The sequence below is a fragment of the Diuraphis noxia genome, unplaced genomic scaffold (assembly GCF_037042655.1).
Source record: "Diuraphis noxia isolate RWA-SAM2 unplaced genomic scaffold, SU_Dnox_SAM2 contig0002, whole genome shotgun sequence".
Classification (NCBI taxonomy): domain Eukaryota; kingdom Metazoa; phylum Arthropoda; class Insecta; order Hemiptera; family Aphididae; genus Diuraphis; species Diuraphis noxia.
In genome coordinates this window covers 79,764,776-79,789,842 of record NW_028301712.1, presented here as the reverse complement: position 1 = coordinate 79,789,842, position 25,067 = coordinate 79,764,776, and the positions used below count along the sequence as shown (strand labels likewise).

Here is a 25,067-nt window from a genome sequence, read left to right as displayed (position 1 = left end):
TTTTTCCGGATTTCTAAAGTTCGTGAGATTACTTTCCAGGATTTTACGGCTTCCCATAGGTTATGCATTATTGTTTATTAACTATTATGTACCTTAAATTTTTACGTACTATGGCAACGAACATTTTTCTTCTACACTGCGCACACAATCGCAGTCTATATTTATATAGATGGTCAAGGTGTACCGTGCATCTTGAGTATTGGAACGATTTGACAGCTCACATACCTCGTACCTGCCAACGTCATTATTATCGTACCACAAGTACCCACAGAATTGGAATATTTGTTTGATATGTATATCACGCTGTAAATAATATTATTATCAGCGAATAACGCGTATACGATATTATATATATATTACATATTTTCAGCTACAGCAGATATGTAGACCTAAAGTATCGTTATTTATACAAGTAACATAACATATATAATATTGTATTATGCTGTTACGGACTTTCGCTTGCTTAATATAATAATTATATACCGTTTACAGACTAATATAGGTGTACATTACGAACATCAATCTAACCAAACCCAAGACCCTATGCGAATCAAACGCATATGCAGTGCCATGATGACCAGAGTTTTATATCTAAGGAGAGAGTAAATAAACAAACGTGTATTTTTACATGTCTCATCGCCTCCTGTCGGATATGCACATCATCGTTATTATTTATTTTATACGTATGTAATATGCATTATATATATTATATACATACCTAAATTTATTGTACACGTATGTGCTACATGCTCTTATACCCACCATTGCGTTTTTAACCCGTACGTACAATAATGTAGCCAAAAATTATAACATCTAGGACTGTATACAAATTTTGTCACTAAACATCGATTGAACGAAAAGTAGAAAAATAACCGATCAGCCCATTTTATCGGGACGCTATAAAAATGTCTTACAAGTAATTTAATTCAGCATACCGTATTATTAGGTACTAGTTACTACCTGGTATAATAACAATAATAGACAAATAAATAATTAATACTAATATAAATTAATTAATATCCTTCCAATAGCTTCCGATAGCATACAGTGGCGTTTAGGTGTATATAAAAAAAAAAAATGTATTTTTCTATCAAACCCAAACGGTTTCTTACAGACTGTTTTTCACACGATGAAGACACTACCCAATTCAATGTATGTGCAGCATAGTGAATATGTAATACCCTAGGATACTTGTTTCGTGTTATAGTCTTGTATGGAGTATTGTTTATTACAAAACTTAGTTTCGTAAGATTAGCCAGAGTATGTTTGTATTCAACTAATTCTATACATAATTGTGTTCTGGCGAATAAAATTATACCATAATTTTGGTTTCTTATTTCTTTTAACACTCGAGAAAAACAGTCTATATCCAGGAATCTTAAAATTACAGTATTCTACAATGTACCAGGTTTCAGTTAATATTATTACATCTAATTTACAGCAGTTAGTACCACTGTTAAGAAACAATAAAAATTCATCAAAATGAGCGTTAATGTTTCTAATATTATTACAAAAAAAACACTTATAAATTTACCATTAATATATTTATACATTTTTACAAATTCAGAAAAGGAATCAAAATATTTAGTTTTATAATTTAAGTAAGTAATTATTTGATACAATCAAGTCATTCATGATAATATGATTGTTATTTATTAATATTTATTTACCAACATGGTCGATTTTACTTTTACTGAAGCTTCGCCAGATTAGTTTCATCAAATATAATAATTGCTTTACAATTTTCATTTTTTTTTTTTATAAATATTTTAAAGTCTTTGTACCACGCAAATTTAAAATCATTATTTTTAGAAAATATTCTAACTTTATAAAAGAGATCTCTTTTAAAAAGCGAAAGTTCATTATTAATAAAAATTTCACCGTTTCCTTAGTTGATATTAAGATTATAAGCGTTTAATTTTTTTATTTTCTTATTCTCCATCATTGTTTTGTTTTTATTATCAATCGAGTCTAATACAGCAATAATTTTCTTTGGTTTATTTAAAATCTTAGAATACATACGGTAGGGTTTGCTTACTGATAAGTTTACTCCCTACTTGTCTGCAATGTTCTTCACAATTTCCATACAACTTTCATCAGGCGATTCAGGTATTCCAATAATTTCCACGTTATTGCTTACTTCCTTTTACTCCAATAAATTGACCTTCCTTGACAATATTTTTACGCTGTCATTTAGTTTATTGTTTTTCATTATTAAACACTTATTCTCTTCTTTTAGCTCTTTTATAGCGTTAAGGCCCTCACTTAGCTGTGTAGAGAAACCATTAAATTGAGCACTCATATACTTCACCGATTCGGTTAAGCAAGTTTAGCAAGTAAGAGATTCATTTGACCCACACCCAACAATAGAGTTTTCATTCTGGTTAAGAGCTGTGTTATAAACCGTTACAGATTTGCAATTAGCACGCCACTTATCCTTCGTTGCTTACCCCATTTTTCAAAAGGAAACTTCTCTGAGGCTGGCGCAAGTAAAATATAAAAATTCCTTACAGGCAGTACATTTTAACTTGAAAAATGTCTTCATCACATACTGAGCACAACATTATGTAATCACACTGTAGCACCAATTGTACACAACACCTAATACTTAGTATACTAAGTATTACTAAGTAATACTAAGTATATTCATAAAATACCTTCAAGTTTAGCTGAAGCCAAATACTGACCAGTTAAATTATGTAACCAACATACCTACTTCAAAAAAAAACTCACATAACTTAGCATTTTCTCCAGTAAAAAATCCATGGAGGGGGATCCATCCCTTATATTAATTCCCTCCCTCGTGTCTACGCACATGGGTATGTGAAAAATAATATGTACTCTCATTCGTAGATACTTTTCAAGATTCATGAGTGTTTAGTGTTTATTTAAAAAAAAGTCACTCTGTATAATATGCCATCTAGGCGTTAAGAAAAATTTTAGACTACACACGTCATATAGTCGAATAACTCTCACCGCATAAATCCTTGTATTACAACCAACTTATGCATGCAGTATATGTTACATAAATTATATAGGTACGATTTAATACCCATGTCTATTTTCGTACATAATAGTGAATTCTAATATTAATATCATATTTACCTCCTGGGCGCTGCAGGCTATACTATAGACCTATACTGTATATAGACAGATCACAGGTTGATAAGTGTGAGTTACATAAGACCAAAATAGTGGTGATGGAAATACGGTCACTCGGTAGGTGTCGTATAATATATAATTAATTATAACTCTCTATAGTCATCGCGTCAATAATATGTAATGTTTTTTTTTTTTGATTTATTGCAATCAATCGTCAATAGATTTACAAAAACAGAATGTTATACTGCATGTTGTACATTATCTGCTATATTTATGATACCCATATACAAATATACAGACGTCAAAAATAATAACTCGCGATGTTTGAAAACTGATCGTGTAAAATATAGTTTAAAAAAAGTATGTGAGTCAAGGCTACACGTTGAAAAAAAAAACCATAATATTTCGGTCGCATGGGCGAAAATATAATGTTATTCAATTCACGCGGAGTGTGCTTGATAATACATATATAGCGTTCATGTGAAACGCGTATAATATGCACGCGAGACGAGTTGACGGCACATATTACACACATGACACGTCGATATGAGGTTAACACGATGAATATTTAGGTGAACTACACTACACCAGCCGCGGAATATCTGCGTACTGTCGTCCTATTACGGCATAACGCGAACTATCGATGCATATAATACGTACAGTGCATTTCGATTCCGTGCCTATATATTACGTACCTATACGTTTAACGACCGTGTATGATATACATTCATAATATTATACGTATAAGGTAATGCCACACAATATTAAACACGCGCATGACAATCGTAAGCGAATGTGGTAAACTTTCAATGGAGTTGTGTTCTTGTGCACAGCCGACAGGCCGACAGGTGTGATCAAATATTATGTGGGTAATAATTATAGGGTTAGGAAGCTTATGATTTTGCACATTTTTTTCGGCCGGTCCAATAGCTTCCGTTCTAGTATAGAAATATGGTTCATGTCTTCATGACATCTATATATATTAAAAATATCAAAATTTAATTTTGCATATACATTCGTATATTTTATAATTTATTTATAAGCGCATATTTGACAGTTTTTGCTGCAAAATACTGAAAAATATTGTAATTAGATCTAACCTAACCAAAACAATATTTTTTTAACTGAATTTAGTCTAAGTTTAATTATATGTATTTTATATTGATTATATACAAATACAATCAAATTATCATTTATTTATTGTTGAGAATTCAATACGGTTATATGGAGTAAGGACAGTAAGGTCCTAACTAACCTATACTTAATATAATTTACGATAACCCTGGTCGATGCGACAATCATATACTATGATTGTCACAGTCGAAACTTATCATAAAACTGTAAGCCATTACAATTTTATCAAATATTTTAACAGCATGTTTAATCATTTATAATTAAGTCTAGTTTACGCGACCATTGTAGAGCATACTGCGCATAATATAGTGTTTTGCCGTATATTTGTTTTGTTAAATTATTCAAAAATGATTTGTACATTTTCGTTCTAATCACTCTATGGTTATGCCTAATGTAAAAAGCTTACTTTATAATATAAGCCGCTCAGTTGATATTCTATTAATAATTAAATTTGTCACTACATCTATAAAAAAATTGTTTGTCCGTCCCTTTATTTATAACACATATTTTTCAATTTTTTCATTGAGTTGTTTTTTTATGAATGCATACATAATTATACGTTTTTTAATGCATAAACATCCTAACCCTAATAATAATATCCATGTGCTGTGGTGTACCCGTGGAGGGCTAAGAAAGTTCAACTGCTTCTCCCCCTCCTCCATTGAGAATATTAAGATATAAAATTTCACAAACTATTCAGCATTGAAAACTTTAAACGTAAAAACAATAATATAAATATATAATACCTACAAAATATTGATCACATACTTACTCAATTGATGTGCTCCATTAAAAATAAAAATTTTTAGGTATGCAGTGTGTATGCAATTCAATAACACTCTTATTTCTAATTTCTATCGCCGTTTATATAAATTATATATATAGTTACATTCTTTAAAACAGTTTTAAGGTTAGAAATGTGCACGGTTTTTGTTTTAATTATGAAAAATCAAGAGTGGATAACTTTATATAATTACACCTGCAGACTTGTGATGTATACATAATATTATTTTCAATAATGTTCCGTCTATCATCATGATGCATTATTGTATTTGATGTTTACACTAATAAATGTACTGTTATTATAGAGTTATAGAAATACACGATCAATTTAGGTGATATAGTATGTCTTTATATTATGTTTCAGATTTTCTGAACTCAAATAACAAAAATAAAAAGGATTGTTTTCGTAATTTTTTCATAACTTTTTTTTTTAAAGAAATCCGAGACAACCGACATACGAGGAGTTACATACCTATACTGTAGTATATTATAATGGTCAAGAAAAATATGGTACGTAACTCGATAACATGATGGTTTAAAATACGAAACACGTAATAAATTGTATGCTTACTACAAGACATTCTAATGAAAAAACAGTATAAAACCAGAATTGACGAATTGCACACCTAACACGTCACATTATACATAAATTCGTCAGCATTGCAGTTTGTTCGAGTAACAGAAATATTGTAACTTAGCAATCTACGATCTGCCATACAAAAATTAAATTATGTAATCATAACATATTAATTTATACTTTATACATTTATTCAAGTGTACACTTGTACCCGAAGTTAATAATAATTTAAAAAATCGACATTTCAAAATTATAAATTTTTAATGTTTATATAATATGTTTGTTCTTTAATGATTGTATTGTTCCCGGGAGCACGCCAATGTATGGAAAAGTCTAATTTACAAATGACAAACTTAATATCAATTATGTATATTAAATCATAAATTATAATATTATATTATAAGACCATAGCACCATAATTCCGTACGTGTTATTTTTATTTTAGTTTATTTCAAACAGAATAATAGGCCTCTCTGATTATGATTGTGTGAGGGTGGGGGTGAATCGGCTTATCCAACAATGTTTTCTGAATGTTATTATGTTAATTATTTGCATAGATATTATTAACATTTAGGTACTTGTGGTAAAAATAATTTTAGCATGTATAATAGTGAAATACAAACTAATGTATAAATTTAATTAATTTAAATGACACGACTGTGTCATTAATTAACTAATACTATAATTTATATTATTATCATTATCAACAGTCTATTACCACATACCGTCATTCATTTAAATCTATTTTAAAATATTACTTAGTTTTTCATTTCGAAGTTGAAAAGCGAGTCAAGCGCGTGCACACCGGAGCACGAGGATGTAATTTCCTCCTTTGACTTATTTTTGACATACAAAACATATATGATAACACAATTAATCAATTAATGTATCTATAATGTGGTCTGAGAATAATAAAAAAGTGCATAAACCCCCTTTCAAAAAAGACACTGTTCGTGAGTGCATTCAATATAATGAACCATGAATTCTTCTTCTGTGAGTTCCTATCCGTTCCGGATGTTGGATATCATATTGGCTATACTATTCCTGTCAAGTGATGCCCGAAATAAATCAATAGATGTTGTATTGTACCAGTCACGGAGATTCTTCAGCCAAGAAATACGTCTCCTTCCGACACTTCTTTTTCCTTCTATCTTTCCTTGTGATATAAGCTGTAGTATATTGTATCGTTTATTATTTCTTAAAATGTGTCCAAAGTATTCCAGCTTCCTAGTTTTTAATGTAGTTAACAGTTTCTTCTGTTTACCCATCCTTTCCAGTACCAATTGGTTAGTAATTCGATCTGTCCATGAAATTTTTAGCATTCGCCTATACAACCACATTTCAAAGGCTTCAATTTTTTTGCATGTTAACCATAGGCGCACATAGGGGGGTGCTTGGGGGTGCTTAGCACTCCCAGGTTTAAAATTAGCACCGCATAAACTATTTAAAATATTTATTACATAGTCATATCTTTTAAAATATTATTATATAAATCTGTTTATGTATATCAGGATATTTTGAAAATATCAACAGTTAGTTTATCAGCAGAAATGATGGTTTTAATGAATAGTTTACCAGCCATCTTTATATATGAAGGCATGAAAAATCAATGTTATAAAAGTTCGTTTCCAAATGTCTGTAAGCTATTGGGAATAACAATTCCAATTTCTTCGTCAACGTGTGAACGCTCCTTTTCTCAGCTATGCGTAGATTGAAAAACTGGTTACGCACCAATATGGGCCAAGAAAGATAGAAAGATTTACCAAGCTATCTACGCTTAGCATTGAGAGTGATCTTACCAATAAAATAGAGGGGGAAATTATATTGCAAACATTTGCAATATCAAACAGAAAATTAAATCTTGTCTAACATTAATAATTAATGATTACATGTTATTATAACTTGTAATATAATTACAAAATATTTATTTTTATTTTTAATAAAATTTATAATTATTGCAATGCAATTATTATAGTATTAGGGTGGTGTAGTGGGGGGCTTCGCTCCCCACGGGTCTGTGTACTATAAATTATTTCAGCACCCCCTAAATTCACACCCTATGTGCGCCTATGATGTTAACTCTGTTAATGTCCAGGTTTCGACTCCATATAATAATACAGAAAACACATAACACCGTAACAGTCTGATTTTTATAGCAAAAGACAGGTCATGACACTTGAATACTTTCGAAATTTTACGAAATGCTTCCCTAGCTCTTTCAATTCTACATTTTATTTCTAATGAATGATCTCTGAATGATGATGAACCTGAATACTGTATAATATGATGCGTTGCAACTGTTGCGAGTTCATCTCGTGGTCTAGTATATACATAATTATATAATAAAGTATGTAAGTATTGTAAGTAGGTATGGAAATGACCAATACAATTATCAGCTGTACTTATAACTCGTCTTCCTATTGGATATTTGATTGTTCTATAAAAATTTAGTTTTCATTTTTTTTGGTTACATAATATTTTATTTTAAGCGGATTCGTCGACGTTACGATCTATATCATCGCAGAAATAACTAATCGATTACAATACATACTTATATCAGATGTAAAAATATTTCCTGTAATGATTTAATTATGTGCACTATAAACCAGCGCGCACCGTCGTCGATTTTGTACGCACGATTGAAAATTATCAACGGTTAGCAAGGAGTTTCTCACTTTCTTCGGAAAAACTGGCCACTTACTATATTCCAGTATAATATAGGGGGTACGGTATTATCGTTTCGACTTACAATCGTTACACTGTACGGTGTACGTTATTTCAATAATATTATGACGTATACATAATGTTTACTGCAGAATGCATGATGTGCCACGGTCCACCGTTATTTTCCTGTTTTTCTGCGTCGACTGTAAATTGGAAAGCGGAAAACTCCGATTGTTCTGCACCCTGTATAATTATATAGATACCTGCCTGAATCGATATTTTTCTTTTCTTTTCGACATCCTATGTATAATTTAATTCCGCCAGCCTATTGCTATATTTATACTGCAAGTATTATATATATATATATATATATAGCGAGCAATGAGCATGCTTATTATAATTAATAACTTACACCAACAATTAAACTGTAGCGGAATGTGATTTTCATGACTTCATGCCGGTTCTCGCGTAGGTACGTCAGCGAGAAAACGATTGATTTCATCGCGACGACAAATAACCACCACTCGAAGGTATATATTACAAAACACGAGTCGCATATTTTATTAATAATAATATATAAAAAAAATATGTTATATAATATTATAAAGGATTTAAATTCACACCATCAATACACACTACAGAGCGAACTATTTTACAACCGCATGACTTGCTATAATACGAGTATAGTATTCTTTATATTAAGTTAAAAAGTATTGTAAGTACTGCCATCGGTGCCCATTAGTGGAAAAGTCAACATGGTGCACTTATGGAAAAATATTATGAACTAAATATAATTTAATCATCATTCATCATGAAAGGGCGAACTTGTAGCAAAATCATTTTACACTAGATTTTGATATCAATTACATCCAAAAAATTAAGTGCGGAATGAAACGAAAAAATATGGAGTTCTTATTTACCTATACCGAATAATAAATATGATTATGGGTGATTTACCTAATATAGAAATGCATTTAGTTAAATATAATTATTATACATTTAGAAAAATATTTATTAATATCAAGCATAATATGGTATGTCATTTTCATTTGTGTCATTATATCTGAAAATAATATTCAATCTTTAATTAACTAACATTTTAGAAATTTTGTAAGTCACAATTTTAAAAATATCTACCCGTTAAAAGTTCTTTGTACCATTGTACCCATGTTGTATAATAAACTATTTTCAAACCCCACTTTTTTTTTAAAACCAAAAAATAGGCACGATAAAAAATATGCAACTCATTAAAAGAATCACACTACGCACTCTATACCTATGTATCTATGTGCCTACATTATAATATATATATATTATATTAGTCTTTTTATACGATTGAACACTTATAGCACGTGTCAGCAGTGTGTCACGTGTGATGAGTGAATGATGAGACTTCAGTGGTGCTTATAATTTATAGCCTCATAAAAATTGCCAAAACCAATTTAAATTTTCCAGTAGGAATAATTAGCACGAGCCTTATTTATTTATTTTTTATTTTTTATTGTATAAAGTAAGAATTTTCGTTACTGCTGTTTAGTCACCCATTGTAAAGTTATTAATTTTAGACGTGTCTGCCAAAGCATTTCGTGCATTTGTATACGTTATAACTTTTGACCATCATGATTGTGTATAGGTATAATCACTAACAGAACAAATGCGTTACTCGAGAGAGCGTCGCAATGGGCGGAGCAGCGAAAACTCACCTTTTCCGCGGCCAAGTTCCAAACGCTATGGCTTAAAAACTCGCTCTCGAAGCCGCTGGAACTCCGACTGGGCGGAGTAAAGATAAGATCGACCGCCAAGGCGAAATACCTTGGGGTCACATTTGACCAAAAACAGGACTTCAGCCTTCACCTAGCGGAGAAGGCCGAAGCGACGAAAAGCCTGTTCAGCAGACTGCATGGAGTCGCCAAGACCCGATGGGGACTTAAGAGCAACGTGGCACTACGGATCTACAAATCGGTGTTCGTACCTCAGATGGGGTACGCGGCATCGATTTGGGCGGAGAAGTGCATGGCTTCGGGACACAGGAGAGCGAGGGCAAATATGGCACAGAGACAACCGTTGTTAGCGATAACGGGGGCCTATAAGACGACGTCCACGGTGGCGTTGCAGGTCCTAGCGGGAGTGCCCCCGCTGGACCTCGAACTAAAGAAACTGGCCAGAATTGAAAGGGACAGAGCCGCGGTAAGGCGAGGCGCGATGACGGCCCTCGAGGCAGCGAATAGGGAGGAAAGATATACCGCTGAAACCATCCTCCTTTGGCAGCAACAGTGGGTCGCCTCTAGTAAGGGAAGGTGGACTGAGAGGTGGTTCCCGGACGTCCGGACGCGGCTGGACCGTGGGTGGTGTATCCCAGACCACTTCACGTCTCAGCTAATGTCGGGGCACGGGGACTTCAATCATTCACTCCACCGTTTCAACCTTACTGGCGATGCAGCTTGCCGTTGCGGGTTCCCGGCAGGAACCGCCGAGCATCTGCTGTTTGAATGCCCACTTGCTGACCGAGAAAGAGAACAACTCATAGCTGCGGCGCAAGCGACCGGTGCGGACTGGCCGTGCAGCTTAGAGCACATGACCGGATCTGAGGTCATGATCCGGGCGCTTCAAAGATTCGCACATGAATCGCTTGAGAAGCGCACTGATGAAGGGCTGGCTCGTTAGGCGTGCTTCGGCGTTAATGTAAGATTCCGACACGGAATCCTGGGGAAGCCAGGATCGAGGGTAAAGAGGGATAACCCCTTCCTAATCCGCACGAGGAAAACCAGACCCGAGTAGGAATAAGGGCACAACTGAAAGGAAATGCCCGCAGATCTGCGACATACCGATGGGGAAATTGGGCGAGTGGAGACGGAAGGATCGGGAGAAAGTAACCACGCGTAGGTACCTCACGCCAGCCTATCCGTGGAACTCCGATCACATGCCGGCTATCACCCGTCCGACTCCGATCGAGAGTCCGACCAATTGAACCCAGACCGTTCAGGACGCCTAGTGCACGGAGAAGACCGGCTCGGGGTCATCGCCGCTAGTAAGCACCGCCGAGAAATCGGTGCGGGAACGGAAACCCGCGACAAAAACCGTACCGCTCCAACAAGGGTTGCGCCGCGGCGGACTAAAACTCCGTCCCCGACGATAATGCCAGCGGGAAAACGGTCGTTGTGGGTACCGGGAAGAATGGCTTCCGAAATCCCATTCCACGGGAACCAGAAATACGCCCCGCCGCGAAGACCGACAATGCCTCACGGCCCGGAAGGAAAGCGACGTTCTGGTTAGCAGTGGAGCGCGTGCCCGACGGGCCGCACGCGTGCGCCGGCCATGCCCCGCGCCCGCGCCCGGCTCGTCGCACACCCGCGCCTATGTGGACGGCCTCGTGGAGACTGTGGGAGTAACGCATTAGTAGAAGGGGAGAAACTTGTCCGGAGGTAAGATACCGGCGGTCGCCGACACGGGACTCGAGACCCAACGATCGATCTCGGAAAGAGAGCCGCCGGCGGGCGGGAGGCGTGACTGGCGTCCGGGCGCCCGCGCATAAAACTCGCCGGAGGGATGAGACCGTGTCACGAAGGCGAGGAGAGAGTTCGCCCGTGCAAGACGGATAAGGGCTTGAAACACAGCCACCGGGGTCAGAGCCTCGTTTCTCCCCGTCACAAAGTTGGTTATGTCTGTGTATAGGTATAATGTGAACTTGCGTATTTCGGTTCCGTAACTATAAATTGATCAATGTGATCACGTGATCATTTCAAATAAATTATTCTACACAATTGAACGCATAGTATCGTACTAGATACATATATGGTATAAGATTTTGCCAACTCATTGCCACATCATTGTAGGAGGGTTGTGCGTTTTCGATCAAACGTCCATGCTATAGTATGTTTAAGACTTTAAGAGCCGCATAATATAAACATATTATATATATATATATATAATGGATATACGTCATGTGCACAATTTATATAAGGAGATATACATTTAATCTTATATCACGTGAGCATAGAAACGCGCGCATAATTTCATAAATATTATTAAGTATCACCGAATAACCGTCCAACACTTGTGCCCATACATACCGATACCATACGTACTTTATATCATATAAGGTGTCTTATAAGTTATAAAACCAAAGTCGCGCCGTCTATTATATAGCTGGTAGTTGGTACTGCATATATCTCCATTATCCTTATAAACCGATATAATTATGTACGAGTTTCCGGAAGTTCGTGCACTCGCATACTTATTTCGTTGATATATTAAAAATACATACACAGCAGGTAACCTGTGTGGCTATATGTGTTTTAAAACGATTTGAATTCATACGGCGTTTGAGACGCAACGAAATTGTTATCTATATACATAGGTAAGACAATTAATAACAATTACCATACGCGTTTCTATAAGTTGAACCAAGGCGTTGGAGGAAGTGGATATGGGTTGAGCAAATTTAGCGGGGACAATTTTAAAGGTCCACATAATATTATATTGTATTATATGGGTTTATATGTGGTTATATCAGCTTTAATGGTATACTCAACTCTTAGATCTGTATATGTAAAGCCATATAGGTAGTAGCATTGATTATAGAATAGACAATTCTATAATCAATGGTATAGGTAGTATATGGTTTTACAAATATACACTCGAATCTTTGCGACACCTGGTTGCTGGTTGCCGGTTGTTGACCCCGTGAGTTACGAAGAGGGTTTTAATTCTTCAAGTAGATACTTCTTTAAATCTAATGTTACTGTGCAGTTGAGATGAATAGTATAATAATCATTAATGAAAAATAATGCTAAGATTATATTTATTAAGTTTATTATTAACAAGTACAGGTAATATATTGTATATTATACAATTATATTATTATCACAGTGTTTAGATATCAGGTAGAATTGTAGAATTTTTAGAATCCCAAAATCGGGATTGACTTGTCAAAAATTAAAATGTTAAGTCAGTCTGTTTGAATAAAGAAAACCATGTTAGCATATGGCTTTATTAATGATCGCTTTTACCTTTAAATCTCGACAATAATCTGCAGGTTATTATTCGAAACTTATAATCAGTTAATCGCTTAATCGCAAAAGCAGACAAGTTTGTTTGATAAAATATTGCAGATAAACACAAATTACTTATATCTACGCATCATAAACATATTCTAAATTTACCACAGATACATATCTAAGCTATACCTACACAAGTCGTATATTCGTATAATATGTACAACATTTGACTTATAAAAATTGTGCGTTGGTGTGTGTATATAAATGTTTGATGTTTATCATATAAATTACAAACAAACGAATCCTTTAAAAAAATGTAAAATAATTTATATTGTACATAGCCACATACCTAAGTACCTACCGGCTACCACACGTCTACCTCAATATGTCGCGTTTACAATTATGACAACGATAGTGTTATAGTATCAATACTACAATATATTATTATTATTATTCGAAATAAAGGCTGAAAGCAAACATTTGTAATTAAAAATGCATATTATTATAATCACATACGTCATGATGTTTTACTATAAAATTTTAGCACGAAAAATCGTATCGTATGAACATATTATTATATACGATATAAAATATTCATATGATGCGTTGGCGTTGCACCACGTGCAGGCTGATAAATTATAACGATATGAATATTGTTATTATTATTTACTATCAATAATTATTATAATATAAATATAATAATAATATTTATTTTGCATAAAGTATTGTATATAAATGTCGAAAATAAATTAAACGTTACAAAAATGAAACGTGCGTGACTAATATCGCGATTAACTTTGACCAAATAGTTATCTCAGAAAACAAACACCTATATTACCACCTAATACCTATTCTTTATCCTCACATTTTAATTAGATTTTTTTACATATTCATTCTATACAAATGTGTTGAGAATTTATTTTTTTTATTCAATGGTTGTAGGGTATTAAATCGCTAAATTTATTTGTTGAAAAACTTATAAAATAATTTAAACCTTAATTCTTATTTCTTAACTAATAATATTTGGATGATTATTCGATACTTATTGTACATATTATATCATTTTATATTAAATAAATGATACATCAAACTTGTTGAATAATATCCTTTTTGGGAATTTTATATGAATTCAAAAACGTTTGTTAATATAGTAAAATGTATAGGTACTATTATACTAGTTAGCACCTACAGGCTGCAATAGTGCACTAAAAATTAAATTAAATAAGTTCAATCGGAAACAAATATGTCCGAGAAAATAAGTTTTTATTGCGTTGATTTATGTTAATAAAAAATAAATTTTGTAACTTATAACATCAAAATTCTTATTAAAAAAAATTTTTTAATAAAATGGCAAATGCATCACACTGTTCGATACATGCAACTGACCAAACTCAGGAAAATAAAAAACACAACTTTAAACTGGCAAGACCCGAATCTCGGCAGGAGAGAAAAAATTATAATCAATCGACTCCGAATAGGCCACACAAGGCTGACTCACAAGTTCCTTATGGCCATAGAGGAACCCCCTCAATGCACAGTTTGTGGCGTTATTCTAACTGTAAAACATATAATAACAGAGTGCTCACTGCTGCCAATATTTCGACGAACTCAGAAAATTCAACATTCCAACCAACATGAATGAAGCATTTGGACCAGACATTGAAAACATCGAAAATATGTTAGTTTTCCTAAGAAAAACCGACCTAAACAAAATACAATACAATTTAAACCTTCTACAAACGATAACGATAATATTAATGTTACTGGAAACCGCGCAAAATTAACACCATATAAATTGTATGATTTTAGCTCTAGAAATCACTCATTATATATTAAACAAAAAACTAATAACCTTTGCTGTTGATTGTTTTAAGTTCAATAAAAAAATATATAATGTTTTTATGTATAGATTCATCTGCAAAATAGCTGGTGTAAAATAAACTACATATAATAATAGCATTGAGTATATATTAACATGTTGTACAATAATATGTCTAATGCGTGTGCATGTTATTTATTAATTTGGCTTACAATTTTTTACCAACGTGAAACAAAGAGATATTTTGTTCTTGTTAAAAAATATCAATTGACTGAAACGAAATAACTACGATATGACGCCTAGCTGTGCAGTAACAAATAACAATGTATATAATAACCGAATTCTCGTTCGGTACTTAACTTAACATATTAATATATTATTATTGTTAGGTATATTATAATAATGAACAATCGTTTTCAATTACGTACATTATAAACCTCCGAATGAAAATCAGACTTCCCATACGCAATTATGTATAACTTTATATTATATATTAACCCATACTATTTTTTGAATATATCCACTTGGTAAGTGATATGCACACAATATGCCTATAACCCCTACCCTCCCCCCTCAAATCCACTCACCGGTAGAAAATAAAATTGGTGGAGCGGATATACAAATTTAGCGTCAATCTGAACTATTAACCGATCCTTCTCATAATTAATTTTTGAGTTTTAACAAGTGTGTAAAATCAGTTTTTAAAATCTGAGTGTGTGTTCTCGCTCGTTCTGTGGACATTATTCGGGAGTTCTTCCACTAGAATTAATGTAGTTATATAAACCTATAATAAATAATAATATACTCTGACCGACAATAGACCCTCACATAAAATAAAAGCCATCTATTATAACATATTATAACGGTTCGTGGAAAAGAAATTCGAGTTGTTATCACGATTTCTCGCTTCGCATAGACGTCTGCACTTCTGCAGTATATAATAATTATATTAATTAATAATATTATTGTATTAGGAATAAAATATGTTTAATAATATTATTATTATATTATATATTTAGGTACGCGAAAAAGAAGGAAAATTAATAATTATTTATTATTTTCATTGGTACGTTGAAAATTCAGATTAAAAAAAATGGAAATCATACTCGTGACACGTATAGGATATCATAGGTATTAAATAATTAAGTTTTTTGAAGAATAAAGACTAATATTTAACTTAGGTAAAACACGGTACATCACGAAGCACATAGGTAATACATAAACATACATACGACACAGAATACACACCATACTGTATGTTTAATTAAGTTGTTTAAACAACCTTAAAAATTATTCTTTAACGTAATTTGTGTTTTACATTTTTACTGCTTGTTCGTTTTTCTCGCAGTCGTTAAATCGAATTGTATTTAAATATATATATATATATAACGATACATGACAGAAAACCGATTACCATATTAGGTACAATCAATATGGTAATCAGTTTTCTCAAACTGATGATATTGTCTTATTTAGACATGTTCCTACTACAGGCCAAGACATGACAGATTTCTTGTAATTTAAGTAATACGCGCACACGGTATAATAGTATACTCATTATTATTATATAAATTGTTGACGATATATTACTACGTGAATTCAACAAACTGTAGCGACATCAAGAAAAAGATATTATCTAGTTAAATACAGTCTAAAGGAAATATGCAAAGAAAAACGCTATTTTGAATCACCACCGTGCAAATATTGCATAGTATGAATGATATTAAAATATTTCTTTTCAGTTTAGTCTTGGAATTGGTTTGCTGGTTTGCAGAAATTTTCTACTCTTCTCTGTCATTTTTTTTCCTTTTAATTTGTTCGTATGATAATCCAAGCAACATGCAACCATAAAGCGTCTTAGCAAAATTACAATCCATTAATCCCTTCTTTTCTTGATATTTTTCAAATAAATTTTTAGTCATACATTTTGTATTGTACTTATTGTATCGGTCCAACTTATATGTTGAGCGTTCTCCTGTGCATACGTCTGCATAGTAGCTTTAAATCTCAAAAGCATCATTCCTTTTTTTTGTTTTTTTTTTTTAGCGATCGTGCACTCACGTTTAGCCGCCTCCGCCAATCCACCATAAAGCATATAATTATATTCTAAACAGTATATCATGTTTTCTAAAACTTGTTCTGATAATGACATGTAGGGTAATATTTTTTAATGTAAAAAAGCTCTGTTTTGATTAAATGCTATTTTATTTGGAGCTATTCCCTCAACATCTCTTTATAATATATAAAAAGGACTTCCAAAAATAAATGGATTTTTCCCCTTTTTCTCTGTATATAATATTATACATCTCGATTTCCTCGTATCCGTATGTCGAAGATGATGTATATTCTTGCCCTATAGTTTTATTTATAATTGCTCTTGCTGCACGCATCTTTCGACTTTTTTGTGTTTATTTTCATACTGAACGTAATGACATAATTATAAATTCCACAATCTCACGACGCAATAGGTAATCAGTTCTGTAGTATCAGACATTTTTGAGGCGCACGAGTAAATAAATAATAGACGACCACTAACAAACACGGTAAGAAAGACAAACGCATTTATATTACGTGCAACGTGCATCATAATAATAATTTATGTAATTATGTGCATAACTATAGCGTCGTATTTAATGTAGCCGATTAAAAGAAACGTTAAAGTAACAACATCATCATAATCGCACGGCACGAGCTTATGACGCGGGCTCATACGCGTAACGTCTTAATTTAAACAACCGTCTATAATAAATTATTAATAACGAGATGGGTATGTAGTACTATGTACACCCTACGTAGTCCAACATTCGAATATATTCGATACAAACAAATAATAATATGATATTAAAGTCCGCGCAGTCTCCGATTTTCGAAGTGAAAATCATCGGAGAACACGATCGTCATATATTATAATTATGCGTAATACGTACACTTACACGTAAACAGTTTAATATTATATGTTATATATATATATATATATATATATATTATATAAGACATACATGACCTATACAGGGTGATTGATTTATCAAACAACACTCATTATTTCAAAAGTATTGACTTTTTTCAAAATTTTAAATATTTTTTATCCCTATCATTTTTTATGTTTTTTACTTTTTTGAATGACAACATAGTTTTAATTTCATATTCCAAAGCAGAATATTTTTCTAAGTATTTTGATATATAAAATTCGAATTTGGAGCTAGTAGTTTATGAGTTATAAGTACTTAAAGTTTAGATTGGCAGAGTGGAGTTGTACGGGGTTACCCCGCAAAATGTTTATCCACTACTCCGCTTGTCTAAACTTTAATTACTTATAACTCATAAACTACTAGCCCCAAATTCGATTTCTATGTATCAAAATACTTAGAAAAATATTCTGCTTTGGAATATGAAATTGAAACTCTATGTTGTCATTTAGAAAAGTAAAAAACTTAAAAAATGTTAAGGATAAAAAATATTTAAAAATATAATTTTTTAATAAATCGTTGGTTTTTTAACAACTTGACACCATGTAAGAAAATATTTTGAAAAAATTCTATACTTTTGAAATAATGAGTGTTTTATGATAAATCAATCACCCTGTATAGTAATCGCTGCAAATAAAAACAAATACATAACACCAAGACATTATTTTACGTTATCATAATATGATATATTTATTAATTCGATAATTTACCGGATTTTCGAATGACGAAACTATAGAATAATAAATGATAAATATTATTCTACGTTATTGGTATCGATATAATAATATTATAAATTAAGTCCAAGCTTATATATAGTATATAACCTGTAAATAATTGTATATATATGTAACCTATTGTAAACCAACGCCAATGGCCTTTGACGACGAGGCTTAATATAAATAAAATAAAAATAATATTATAATACCGTATGCCGAGTGATCACTGCATTTTATAACGCATTTCTTGCTTGGTATGCATCTCAAATTCGAATGTAAATAAATTCAGTATTCCTGTAGGTTTAACTGCGAATGTAAAATGTACTTATATTATTATATGTAATAAAAATTGGTATTTAATAAATCACACCAATTTATATTACAATTACGGAGGCGAAAGAAGGGATGGTTGTGTATTGTATTGAATTCCATATCGGGATGCTCGAGCTAAAGAGAAGTGATTTTCATATTATTTTCTGTTAATAAGAGGACGCCAAACCCGCATGTGTTGTCTCCGTCGTACAAGTACGTAGCATAGCAAATTTTACGCTCAGCAGATCACGTTTATCTCCGTTATTTTAAAATTTAGAGTGAATTGACCTGTTATAAAAATTAAAGGCAAGATTATTACCGAGTGCATCTCATAGGCTTTTTATTATATTTTAATTTTAAGCCAAGTTATGAGTATTTTTAGATATAAAAATTATTTACAATTTTAAAATACTCGTTACTCACTGTATGCGTCCTCTTAATACAATGTTTAAATGATCGACAAGATGTGGAATTTTATTAATTTATTAAGAGTTTAGAGTATATTAGTTTACAATTTTTTATTAACTCACACTATTCACTAACCAACGTGCGGCTTATAAACAAAACTCGTTTATGCGAAATAATGTTCTTTGTTATGGTGTAGCAATCTTTTTCGAGTGAAATCATATTATTTGTGATACAAAAATCCGTTCGTGTAACAGACGATCTACTTTGTAAAGATGAGCGTGTAGAAGTCGTAGATGATTTTACTTTTAATTTTAATTGTAGTTGGTATTAGTATCATACATATTAAACTAACTATATATTATACTATATACTAATCTTATTAGATTTATAACTAACGTTTTATTTTTTAAATTTAAATGGAGATTATACATTTTAAAACTTTACGTCCTCACGTCAAATCTTCGAAAAGCAAACATTATTCTCAAGTTTCAATATAATTTGCGATGTGAGATTTTTGCATTTTTACTCTGTACCTAAACGTTTACACCTGCGGATCCGCAGAAAAAAAGTTGGCGTATCACGTGAGTGTGTTTGTCTGTGTTACGCGCGGGTGAGAGAGAAGAGAACAAAACGCAGTGTGCTCTGAATCGGTTTGACGACCATCGCGGACGGAAAACGACGAGAAAGGATTTTTCCGTTGTTTACGACATACGTCTCGGAAGCCAAACGCGAACACGAGCGCAACAGGTAAAACGAAATATTATCGAAGACTGCCAAAGATGGCAAGTAAAAAACGTCAAAACCGACCGGCAAACGCATTCTCAGATGTAGTCGATCTCGAATTAATATCTCGCCATCTCTCACTCTCTCAGTGTCGTTATTCGCCCGTACAAGGTCATCGCATCCACCGACGACGACGAAGCGCTCGTCCAGACGACACACGATTCCTATAATACGTATGTGATATTACGTTTAGTTTTTATTATTCCGATCGCGCCGAATTTCGAATGACTAACAAACGGAAGACGTGGGCGAGGGTCGAGGAGACGTTCGCGCCGTGTGTGCGAGTATCGCGTGTGCGTGGTCATCGATCTCGCGTTGTTCGTCAGCTGCGTTCGAGTGTGAACGCACCGTCGCCGTTCCTAGTGCGGCGCGTCGCACGCGGTCCCGTCCGCACGGTATTACCGTGCGCCGACAATCGTGATTTAAGCATGTGTAATACACGACCGGCCACGAACAATAGGAAACTGGGTGGTGTCCGTCTGTTGGCCACACTGCGCGTCCGTCGGACACCGTCGGCGGTTGTCGCGGAGGGGACGTCTCGTCGACCCGAGTCCGTGGTCCGCCGAGTTTTATCAGAATATTCAGAGTACAGGAGACGACATACACGAAAAGAATATCATTATTATTTTACTACTGGCCACCCACCTACAGACTCTCGTACTATTATCGCCTATTGCCATTCGCCGCCGCCGCCGTCTCTTGACACTTTTTCGTTTACGTCCATCACCAGCCCGCGATTAGTTAACAGTTTGCCGCCGCCGACTGCTGTGCGCGCGTTCTGAACTTTTGGTGTAAATTTAAATTTTTTACTCGCAAACGAATAATAAAAAAAAAAAAAAAAACGGAAACTCGGTGAAAGGAAATTTTCAAACGTGCTCAGCCCCCCCTCCCCCAAAGCTCATAACCGACCACCTGTCTGTTACGCTACAACTATAGTACTATTATCATTATTGCTGATACCTTCATACTGCATATAGAAAATAGTACCGAGTATTTACGACTCTCGTTTTTGTTATTCAACGACGCTCGTTACAAGTGTGATACCGACTGATTTTTGGTCGTTAGTAGGTATGATATTATAACGAGACGACGACGTCCGAAGCAGAACAAAATATCCGCAGGGAAAACACCGTTTGCGGCAGCTCTCTTCTAGCGTAGTAAGTGTAGATATATTTATAGTATCAAAGAGTACACAAAATAAAACCCCACATTTATGTTGTTTGATCCGGACCAGAATACCTCTGGCCAACCCTTTGTCGATATCTGTCGTTTGAACCTGTACTTCTCAGTTTGAACCTTCTCAGTAAACCTTGTTGCTCTACAACAAAAGTGTTTATCTGTCCCCAAGCCATTTCCATTAGTTACCTATCATCCTTGGCGTTAAATGTAATACATAATAACCGGCTTAGGTATTTAATTTATTGTTTGATTACCATCACCAGTTTTTCTATTTAAATGACACTTCATTATGTTATTTAATTATCTGTTCTGCTGAATTTACCACCTAGGATCAATATTTGCTTAATTAGAAAAAATAAAAATATTATCTCGGCACATTGGTATGTACTTCTAAATAACTATGAATCTATTCCTTACCTATTAGCTATAATTGTTTTTCTGACCCCAGAATAAGATAAAATATTTAATTATTAATAATTAGTAAAGGCAATCGTTAATCTAATCAATTATGAAGAATGCCACAAATTATCATTTTTGACACGCGCACAAAATTCTATTATGACTTATAGTTATTGTTCATAAGAAATAAGTAAAAAAATTGTGCTCCATTTACCGCCTAAATGTATATGCTTAATGTTTATTTTTGCAGGTGTTGAATAGTGATAGAATAATCAAAATGCCAACATCTGGTCCAGTATACCAACCAACTACAGTCAGTTATGAACAACAAAGTGAATGGTCACAGCCAACAAATGGCTTAATCAGTCGTACCCTGAATCACATCCGTAACCCAAGGTGGTTCCACTGGTCATTCATTTTGATCAGTTGGATTCTGATAGCCATTGGTGTATTCTTGTTCCTGTCCATTACCACAAACTTTGTGAACTCAGACAACACAAAGGACAATTATACAGAAGATATAGCATTCTTGGTTATTGGCTCCTTCTGTTTTGTATTTGGTGTTGTCCTATTAATAGGTTATTTCCGATACATCAAGGACAAAGAGAGTTGCCCTTGTTTCAATAGCAAAGCGCGACAAATGGAATCTCAGTCTTCCAATGGACAAGTATGTATCAACTACAGAAATACTGTTTTTCATATGAAATAGGTAACCACTATGTTTATTTGTACAGGTACTCACATTGAATCCATCTACAGACCTCTTGATGGCATCTGCACAGTATGGACCAACATCAGAAGCTCCACCCACAATTATTGAAGAGGATGAAACTAGAAAATTAATGGGAAACGATAACAAAGATTGGTAAGTGTTGAGCATCTGCGTGCCTCATGAATTAAATGTTCGTCAGTGACTACTTCATTAACAAAGATTAAATAATATTTCCATTAAATCTAAAATTGATCAAAAATGTAATATATTTAATAATAATATTTATTATTAGATTTAATTATTAATTATTAACCATAGAGTAGTATTATAAATATTATACTTTAGTGTCATTAATGAATATGACTCATTCTTATAAACTCTGAAGGACATCTTGTATTTTTTTTATTCTTACTTGTAAATACATTGTTAGATAGTAGAAAATAAAAAATAACTAATAAACAATGATGTGCTTTACTATATAACTTTACATTATAATATACATTGGCATCAATTAAATGAATTATTGTTTTTGTTGTTTATAAATATTGTATTCTAGTTTATAAATGTCTTAACTTCTAATTAACAACGCCATTGAAGATTAGTGCCATAGTTATTAAGAAGTAATGTTTTTTGTTTTTTTTTTTTTTAATAATAAATGACACATACAATGTTATGATTAATAGGGTGTTTTGTTTATTTCTTATCAAATTGTTTATTTATTCTTTTTTACTGTGTGTGCAGCAATGACGAAAGGGACCACATGTTGGTAACAAGTAACCCGCCGGTAGCGGCACTCCGCACACATGTACCAAGCGGAGTCTCGCCTCTTTCCGGTGAAGATGCTTGACTTGAGGCGAATTTCACTGATTCTTTATCAGGCATCAATGACTATTATCACAAGTGAGGATGCCTTTATATCATAAAATAATAATTTTATGTCTTACCCAAAACAAAATTTGTGTAACACACAAAACTTGGTTATTGTTCTCAGTAGATACGACTATCCCACATTTCACAATCACTTCTATTCTCCACAAACACCCGTCCACAACAAAGCACAACTACACAGCAACTGGACAGCACCACTTGCATTACACGATGACCTGACACCGTCCATATCTTCATCAGTTTATAGTATGGATCAGGTAAAATAACAAAAATATAACAGTTTTTCATTTATAATTTATTTTAAATCGCCAAACAAATTATAACATTGTATACAATTTTTTACAGTTTTACTGTGCAATATTAATTTTTTTACTATTTTCTTCAGTGGTCATTGGTACTAAATTTTTTTTTATATATGTGATTTTTGTAAACTTACCTTTTTCTATTTTTTATTTTAATAATTTGATTATGTATACGTGAGTAAATTGTAAAGTTTCTATTATGCTTATAAGTAAAACTTTTTATTGTTAATTTTTGGCAACTTTTAAAGTGTAAATTTAATATTAATTAACAATTAAAACATGTTTATAACGAATTTGAGGTTATTATGATACAGTATTAAATATTAATAATACAAGTGTTCATCAACAACGGCATTTATTTTAAAATGATAATTTTTTGTTGTCTTTATGTTATAATGTATTATTATAAAGTGTTGTCTTAAATATGCTATAACATTAACAGATGTGATTAACCTCATTAATATGTATACTTACAATTTATTTTTTATTTTTTTTATTATTATTGCCTTTGACAGTCCATTTCTGTGTTTGGACAATTAATTTTATTATATTTAAAAACAAAGAATTCTTTATTAATTCTAATATATGATTAAGGTTATCACCTTATAATATTTTTGGTTTTATTATTTTTTATGTTTACTAAATAGAAATAACTATTTTATGATGTTATCCAAACACACATAAGGTCCCACAATACTTCAAATTCTTTGAAGCCTGTTGGAAAACAATTTTCTAGAAATTTTGATATGAAAATATTTACTATGCATATAATTGCATACTATATATATTAATTTACCGAGTTACAATGTTATTACTCAAACACCTTGAAACCTGTTAAATTTGTTAGGTTAACCATACCGATAAAATTATAAAAAGATTAACCAATAATTATAGTCAGTATCTATGCTACGATTTAATATCATAGACTGTGGTTTAGTTTTATGTGGAATATCACTGCAGTCCGTTTCAATGTTAGAAAAATAGTTAACAAGAGCATTTTCAAGATCAATCTTACTCTGTCACGTATTGAGTTTCATATTTATATTTTGTAGACGAAATGTTTAAGGACAAACACTTATTAGTACCTATTGCATTATCACCAATATTTACATGTCGTGCTACAATATTATTCGCAAGTTTGTCTTTGTATGATTTTAATGGCGAACATTATTTTTTTTCAATATTCCAAAGACGATATTTGTTCGGTGCTATTATTATTATAAGTGTATATATATATATATTTTTTTTTTTTATTGGTTTTTGTGGTAATAACAAGGTTTTCGGTTTCAAGGACTTCGCGTCCTTTTCTCCCGTGGAACTGTTCAG

General features: G+C 32.9%; 1 protein-coding gene and 1 long non-coding RNA gene across 3 annotated transcripts; one reads left to right on the top strand and one right to left on the bottom strand.

Annotated features, from left to right (window-relative positions):
* Positions 1-20,478, bottom strand: LOC149058971 (uncharacterized). The gene is made up of 4 exons (XR_016190600.1): positions 19,494-20,478; positions 19,129-19,358; positions 18,968-19,064; positions 1-303 (listed from the first exon to the last, which is right to left on the bottom strand). It is a non-coding gene; the product is annotated as an uncharacterized LOC149058971 (long non-coding RNA).
* Positions 20,479-20,829: 351 nt separating this feature from the next.
* Positions 20,830-24,350, top strand: LOC107167347 (uncharacterized). 2 transcript variants are annotated; one of them, XM_015516360.2, is made up of 5 exons: positions 20,830-21,418; positions 22,090-22,506; positions 22,574-22,704; positions 23,293-23,451; positions 23,546-24,350. In XM_015516360.2, the coding sequence occupies exons 2-4, from the start codon at positions 22,117-22,119 to the stop codon at positions 23,396-23,398; spliced, it is 627 nt and encodes a 208-aa protein (XP_015371846.1). In that variant the 5' UTR covers positions 20,830-21,418; positions 22,090-22,116; the 3' UTR covers positions 23,399-23,451; positions 23,546-24,350. The 2 variants fall into 2 exon arrangements, with proteins under 2 accessions (XP_015371846.1, XP_015371843.1); XM_015516357.2 differs by having other exon boundaries at positions 20,831-21,418; positions 23,543-24,350.
* The last annotated feature ends 717 nt before the right edge of the window (positions 24,351-25,067 follow it).